Source organism: Aedes albopictus, chromosome 3, assembly GCF_035046485.1.
Source record: "Aedes albopictus strain Foshan chromosome 3, AalbF5, whole genome shotgun sequence".
Classification (NCBI taxonomy): domain Eukaryota; kingdom Metazoa; phylum Arthropoda; class Insecta; order Diptera; family Culicidae; genus Aedes; species Aedes albopictus.
Window position 1 is genome coordinate 243,009,091 of NC_085138.1, and position 8,149 is coordinate 243,017,239.

At 40.3% G+C, this 8,149-nt stretch overlaps 1 protein-coding gene across 1 annotated transcript; it reads left to right on the plus strand.

The window, feature by feature from the left end:
* Window positions 1–1,051: 1,051 nt before the first annotated feature.
* LOC109412625 (actin, muscle-type A2) lies at window positions 1,052–7,670 on the plus strand. The gene is made up of 3 exons (XM_019686250.3): window positions 1,052–1,208; window positions 5,905–6,858; window positions 6,919–7,670. The coding sequence occupies exons 2-3, from the start codon at window positions 5,934–5,936 to the stop codon at window positions 7,122–7,124; spliced, it is 1,131 nt and encodes a 376-aa protein (XP_019541795.1). The 5' UTR covers window positions 1,052–1,208; window positions 5,905–5,933; the 3' UTR covers window positions 7,125–7,670.
* The last annotated feature ends 479 nt before the right edge of the window (window positions 7,671–8,149 follow it).

The window sequence follows — 8,149 nt, forward strand, 5'->3', positions numbered from 1 at the left end:
TTGCGTACCATGTACGGCGGAGTGCAGATGGAAGACGGGACTTGGAGAAGGCAAATGATCCACGAGATGCATCAGCTGCTGAGAGAACCAAGCATCGTCCACACCGCGATAATCGGGAGGCTACGGTGGGCGGGTCACGTCATCAGGATGTCGGATAGCAACCCGACTAAAATGGTTATCGAGAGTCATCTGACCGGTACAAGAAGACGTGGAGCGCAGCGAGCTAGGTGGGTCGACCAAGCGGAGGACGATCTGCGGACCCTACGTAGAGTGCGGAACTGGAGACAAACAGTCTGTGCAAACAGCCATAGACCGAGTGGAATGGAAACGGCTACTACGTTCAGCAGAGGCCACCCCGGCCTTAGCCTGATCGGTAAGGTAAGTAAGCATCTGAGTCCGCGAGTGCCACGGGTTTAGAAAAGGGTCAGTATAAGATGCTCTCTGCGAGAAGAACAACTTACGAAAAAATGTGTCGCGTCTGGGAATCAAACAAATGCCCATCCGCTTATGAAGCGAAAGTGTGACCAACTGCACCTGGTACTGCTGATATAGTAATGGTGTTTGTCGTTGATTTAAGCTAGATGCTACTAGTATGAGTTTAGTACAGCATAGCGTTTATTGGGAAGCTTGAGCATAGGTTTAACTTGTTGATCCAGTGTTAACAATTATAAGAAATGAAAAATGAATAAAAAAAATATCAATATGAATACCTACAATCAAAAACAGCTTATTTTTTGTCTCTGCTACTAATCAATTGCTCAATTACATTGTCTGATAATTGATCACTTAGGAATCACCCTGTGCAGTTGCATTAGTTTATTTAAATACGACACACATTGAATCAACCAGACAAGAATGTATCGATGCGCAAACACCATTCTCTGGCGCTCTGCAAATAGTACCAAATTTAGAAACACAATGCATTTTCTCGTCGCGAAACACGCACATTCGCATCTGCATCGGGAAATCTCACACGAACGCACCCAAGCCGGGAAACCGATCGATCACCGATCGATCAACCGAATCCACAGACAGCAATCGATCCTTCTATGGGCTGATGCGTGGGCCGGCACTTCCGACTATAAAACCCCGGCGAACCGATGGAGTCACTCACAATCGGATTTCGACGTTCGCTCTGGTGCAGTTCGATACGGTCTAGTGATTAGTCAAGGACCCAACGGCTCAAGTTTTTTCCCTCTTTGATCCAGGTCGGTGCGTTGTGGTCGGTGGTGATAAGTGGAAAAATTGTGAAAAGTCTATCATCCGTGGAAATGTGCCGTTCTGCTGTGACTTCCTGTGGAGTCCGTCCGTTGTCCTCGTCTGGTTATGATGTGAAATGTGCTGTCCTGTGGCGTCTTGAATATGGCTGATCCTGTGAATATGATCCGTCGAACGTTGATCCCTTGTGAACGTCTTGTGTTGTTCCATGTGTGTCGTTATGTAAGTTCTGTGGAAAACGTGTTTACGTTTAAGTTAATTAAAGAGTGAAAGTAATTATTGGGAGTGTTCCGTTTCATTTGACATAAACTACAGAAATGCAGAGGCAATACAATCTAAAGATGTTTTCAAATAGACAATTAGATCTTACGGGCTTGATGTTAATCCGTGGGCGAACGAAGAAAGATTTTATCTATAATTTTCTAGTTTCTTGTGTTCGAACAATAATCAACATTTTGTAATATTCAAGAGCTAAACAAACATGTGGAATAAACAATTGTTCAAAATTTATGACTAGAGAAAGGACCACTGGTGTAGTTTTGGAATTTTTATGTAAATTAGAGTGGCTTTTTTGTGTGAGAGAATATTATGTTATAAAATGCTTTAGGAGTTCATAAATCTAATTTAAAATTTTGGAAATGTGCTCAAAAAGTCTTTAAAGAGAAAACTTACATATTAGTATGAGCAGTTTCAAAAACACGAAACTTTAGATAACTCAGGGCTTTGCCTTCAGTCGACAAGTGGAAGACTTTTCTTTATTCAGAAAAGATTAAGTGTATTGAATCGCAATTTCAAATATTGAACATTTGAAATCCTATGACTAAACTGAGTATTTCAGTATTACTTAGAGATGTGCAATTATAACCACAGTCAAATTTTAGTAATATCGGACTAGAAGCCGAGATACATGGCCTTAAACTTGAGCATTTTGTATGGAAAAACTGCCTTACATTACTAACTATTGTCACCAACTGTACCTATAATTGTAGGGGAGACTGAGGAGACTTGATCCCTGGGGAGTTTTGTTCCCCCCCATATTTTCTCGGAATCAAAAACAGTTTTCTTCTAGCATATTTTTTTCCAAAACTACATCTTGACAGACAACAATGTTTTGGTTACAATTGATTTTGATTGTGCATTGCATTATTTTTTAATGGCTGATGGTTTGTTTTCAGTCCTTCAGAAATCTTTTAGGCGGTTCCGAAAAATCTCAATAACTTTGTAAAAATTGAACCAAATCGTGCCAAAATTTTACAGCACATAGTGTAAATAAAATACTATCAAACGTATTTATTCAAATATGGCTGTTATATTAATATTTTGATTAATACAACTTGGTATATGTATACAACAGTGACATGGGGAGACTTGATCCCTCGAGGATTACACACACATTATACATGTGAAAAATAAAATTCTATTTGGAAACCTCTATTTACACGGAATTCTAGTATATTCAATGATAAACGTGTCAGATAATTATTATTTTATTACACACCATAAAAAGAGGGATCAAATATCTCCATTTTCAAAATATAGCATAACCTTAACAATTTAAGGAAATCTTATAATTTCAAATTCACCATATTCATCAAAAATACAAGAAAACTTGAAATAAAAATGAAAAGGAAGCTTCTGGAGTTATTTTTCCTTTAAATTAACCATTTGCTCAAAAGGGGATCAATTGTGGCCCTTTTTTGAAAAATACATCATAAGACATGCCTCCCTAAAAACACAGTTTTGAAAAATTTATCAATAATTTAAAGTCCTTCTGTTGTGCATAAACTTGCAATAGATGTTTACCTTCCATTCTGTACGAAAAACGGATCAAGTTTTGTGTTTTTCTTGAAGTTACAGGCAAATTAAGAAAAGGGGATCAAGTCTCCCCAGTCTCCCCTATTTTTAACAAAACGTGGACTGATAACTACTCCTCTGCTAGAAGGAACATTATTCGCTCGTAGAGTTGTATGGTGGTGTAATTGAGTATGGATTGAATTGAGCGATATGGAGATTAATCGAAATATGATGAAAAAATAAAATACGGTGTTAGAAATCTATCATGTTCATCTACCGTGCACGTGATTCAACAACTATTTCTTGGACAAGGAATACCCAAAAGTTTGGCTTATGGTGGCTCCCACAATTCAAACATTTAAACTATCTGATACCTCTCACCAATAATCGTACTTGGCCTGCCAAGTTCCACCAAGTCATGCATTTAGTATGACTACATCCTTGTCCTCTAGGATTAATAAAATATTGTCGTGTCACTTCGACATGGCGCATTAGCTTACTTAATCTTTTCCAAATTATTTAGCCTACTTTTAGAAGAGTGGACTGAATGAAAATCTTAAGAAATACACTTCTTCGTGTTTTCACAGTGGCTAGTCTTTTCAATTTTGATAACTTGGACTGGAGAACACCCAAGTAATATGTTAAGTTCGTTTTCAAACTCGACATAACTCGCCATTCAACAGACCTTTTAGGATGACTTGGAACAAGTGTTCAGAATTGTAATTGGAAATAAGTTCACGACCTTGCTTGTTTTCCTGCCTCAAACCAGAAATGTTTACCAAGATTGGCGGCCTTATTTGTTGTTAAGTAGATAATTAGATATTAAAGTGTCTGGTACCCTTAATTTTAAGTTCAGGAACATAGTTAGGGGCTGTCCATAAACCACGTGGTCATTTTTTTGGGACTTACCAACCACCCCCCCCCCACCCGTGGTCATTAGTCCATACATTTTTTTTTATTTGTCCATACAAAATGGTCATTGGCCGAACCACCCCCCTCCCCCTCATGACCACGTGGTTTATGGACAGCCCCTTATGTGTTTCTTAGAAATAGGGTAGAAAGTTACTTCAAAATATGCGCTTTCCATCACATCAGACGGAAAATAGCCAATAATTACAGATATTCCGACTTACCTTTGCTAATGACTCATTAGATGGAAGCAAAAAGATGAAACTATAGATAACCTACTTCTTTAGCACTGCAAATCTAATAATTACACTAAATTTCACGTTTAAATTCCACTCCACTTATGAGTTGACATTTTTTCTCGTTTTGTAAACGACGAAGAAAACCGTACCAAAACAGTAGCTAGCCTAATTTTACGTTTAAAAGTGAACGGTTCACCAGATTCGCTTGCTGAACCAGCCCTCAGTTCACAAGAGTTCTGTGGCATTTCAAAGTTAGGTTTCATTTCATTAATTTATTTAATATGTCACTTTTACCACTCTGGCAACATGTAAACAACAAGTTATCTTCGTCTAGGGAGGATGTAAGCATATGTGTTCGTGGATTTTCTGCATACGAAACATCGTATTTCACAACCACAAGGAAACTTTTCTTCGTTGCATTGTGATGGTGCACTAAGATCTGGTGGGCAGAAATATTAGTTGAAATGTTTTGGTCGCTATTCTTTAGCTGCATCAATTTCAATTTTAAACTTTCTGCTCAATTGTATTTTGAACTACCTTTTCGAATAAACATCTACAGCCAAATCATAATTTTTGAGTATTATTTGTATCATAATATCACGTAGAAGGTGTGCCGGGAATTGAATTCCGATTAGCATAGCATAGCATAGCATGAATACTTGCACAAATCTTGGATGGAGTTGCAAAGTTGAATATTTCCATTGACATTGCTGATGTCGCTACTATCTACAATGTCATAGATTCACTCAGCTCAACACACCTGGCCAAGTCCTTGCAAGCATTTATAAATCCCTTCATCAACTTAGAAAGAGCCCAGAACTGAAGCATCTTCCAATAGATGAAAGGATGTTGAAAATAGCGAATTTTCAACTTATATGCAGCTATAAAGTAAATATACTGAAATAGAAATATTTTTAAATAAATAATATTGGAAAGATCTCACCAATTGTTGTGGGGTTTTTTGTGGTTCAATGCCGATCATCTAATTGTCTTGATTAATGCTCTTCTCTGTAAAGAACAACACAATACTCAGCAAAGAACAACACAATACTGAACACTAAACACCCGCGCAACTATTGTTTTGATTTTCACTCGAGACAATAGCGAACGCGATCGATTATGCTGCCATACTCACCCCTACAGGAGTGATGCATGTACAGCAAAGAACAACACAATACTCGTGCCGGGAATTGAATTCCGATTGTGTCCAAAATAGATGTGGACTAGACGGAAACAGAATTCGAGGGCAAACATTCAATCTTATTATTCTAAGGAAATTATAGTTATTTTAGCACATTGTTTCCATGATACGGAAGCTAGTAGTAATTGATACCTATTGATACCAAATTGGCCATGAGGCAAGAATAAATTCGACCATTATTTGTAGGAGCTTAGATAGACGGAAATTAGATGAAAACCTTAACTCATTTTAACAACAAAAATCTACTGCGAATGTTTTGTTGGAATGACGGAGAAACTGAGAGGATTGCTTGTATCCTATGACAATTACATAGTTTGATCTCAACTGTAAGGTCATCTTCAGTTGCTGGAAAAAAAAAATTCGGGAAAAAAAGTAGAAAACGTATACTTTTCTAACACATGATGCATTTTACAAGGCTATGGCACTTCCTATATTCTTCAACGTTTCAAGTAATTTGTGATTGTGATTTTTTGATGTTTAATCGTCCCTACTTGTTCATTCTTGTCTCAAAAATAACCGAAATGTTCACCACCTTCCAAACAGGACCCAACGGACCTTGAAGCGGCGCCAAAATGTGTGACGATGATGCTGGAGCACTAGTCATCGACAACGGATCCGGTATGTGCAAAGCCGGTTTCGCTGGTGATGACGCCCCACGTGCCGTCTTCCCTTCCATTGTCGGCCGCCCACGTCACCAGGGTGTGATGGTCGGTATGGGTCAGAAGGATGCCTACGTTGGTGACGAAGCCCAATCCAAACGTGGTATCCTCACCCTGAAGTACCCGATAGAGCACGGTATCATCACCAATTGGGATGATATGGAGAAGATCTGGCATCACACCTTCTACAATGAGTTGCGAGTTGCTCCTGAAGAACATCCAGTCCTGCTGACTGAAGCTCCACTGAATCCAAAATCCAACCGTGAGAAGATGACGCAGATCATGTTTGAGACGTTCGCTGCACCTGCTGTGTATGTTGCCATCCAGGCTGTTCTGTCCCTGTACGCCTCCGGTCGTACCACTGGCATTGTGTTGGATTCTGGAGATGGTGTTTCCCACACCGTCCCAATCTACGAAGGTTATGCTCTACCACATGCCATCCTCCGTATGGACTTGGCTGGTCGCGATCTGACCGACTACCTGATGAAGATCCTGACCGAGCGCGGTTACTCGTTCACCACCACCGCTGAGCGTGAAATCGTTCGTGATATCAAGGAAAAACTGTGCTACGTCGCTCTGGACTTCGAGCAGGAAATGCAGGCTGCCGCCGCTACCTCGTCGTCCGAGAAGTCCTATGAACTTCCCGACGGTCAGGTCATCACCATCGGCAACGAACGTTTCCGTGCCCCAGAAGCCCTCTTCCAGCCATCCTTCTTGGGTATGGAATCCACTGGCATTCACGAGACCGTCTACAATTCCATCATGCGTTGCGATGTGGACATCCGTAAGGATCTGTATGCTAACAGCGTCTTGTCCGGTGGTACCACCATGTATCCAGGTAATTCGTTATTCCATTCAATCTTCTCCGCACTGTTCTTACAAGTTCTCTCTGTCATAGGTATTGCCGATCGTATGCAGAAGGAAATCACTTCCCTGGCTCCATCCACCATCAAGATCAAGATCATTGCCCCACCGGAACGTAAATACTCCGTTTGGATCGGAGGATCCATCCTGGCTTCCCTGTCCACCTTCCAGGCCATGTGGATCTCCAAGCAGGAATACGACGAAGGCGGCCCAGGAATCGTCCACCGCAAGTGCTTCTAAGCTGAACCACCCTTTTGTACTGATTACCATAAGCGACATTGCCAGTGAAAGCGACAACAGCAGCATCAAAGTACATTTGTCATTCTGATTCGGCTAGTACCACCATCCGGAATCAGCTTGCATCGAACATCAATTCACGTTATTCAATGTATCTGTCATCCAGCTCAGACAACACGTGGTGCATTCTCGGCCTACGAAGACCTACTACACCCGCGGAGAAAGCACTGCACCCCAGAGAGGACTCGTATGATAGCCAGGGAGGAGAACATCAACTTACCTTGTGGCAAATCTTCATTAAAAAAACGGACATCTTCAACTAAGAGCCCATGTGCTTAGCTTGGTTTAGGAGTTTAGTGTGACACCATGACCCCGCTGATGATCTTATCTTAGCACCACAACCACCTTTATGCGTTCGTTCATCCAAAACAAGAGGACATCACTGCAGCCGCGAGAAAAACTCGCGAACCATCCTGTTTTCTTTTTTATAATATTCTTACTTTTAGTTTCAAATTATTTTCAGTAATAAAAACGTCTCAAAACATTAAATTGTAATTCGTTTCTGTTTTGATCGAATAGAAAATCCATTGTTCTATTTTTTTTACTGGCAGTACTATCCATCTAGGATTGAGCCTGCTTCTCAGCGTTATAAACAATTTCATAGTTATTAACTTTAAGCTGTTTCCCATATTACCATTTTGCATATCCGAATGCATGTGGCAGGCACAATTATACTCTAGCTATACCGAAGAAAGCTAAACATATTTCCATTACGAAAAGGCTCTGGATCGACCGAGAATCGAACCCATCATTGTCAGCATGTTCTTTTTAAATACCCGCGCGATTACCCTATTCTGCTTTATTGGTTCAATATGTTACAGATTACACCCCAAATTGGACTATCATACTGTTTTTGGTACACCTAAACAGTGTGATAAAGGTGCACATTTGCCTCGGATTGTTTCGAGGTCTTCCGTCCACTTACCCCTTGATTTACAAGGAATAAGTGCACCGAAGACCGCAACTCG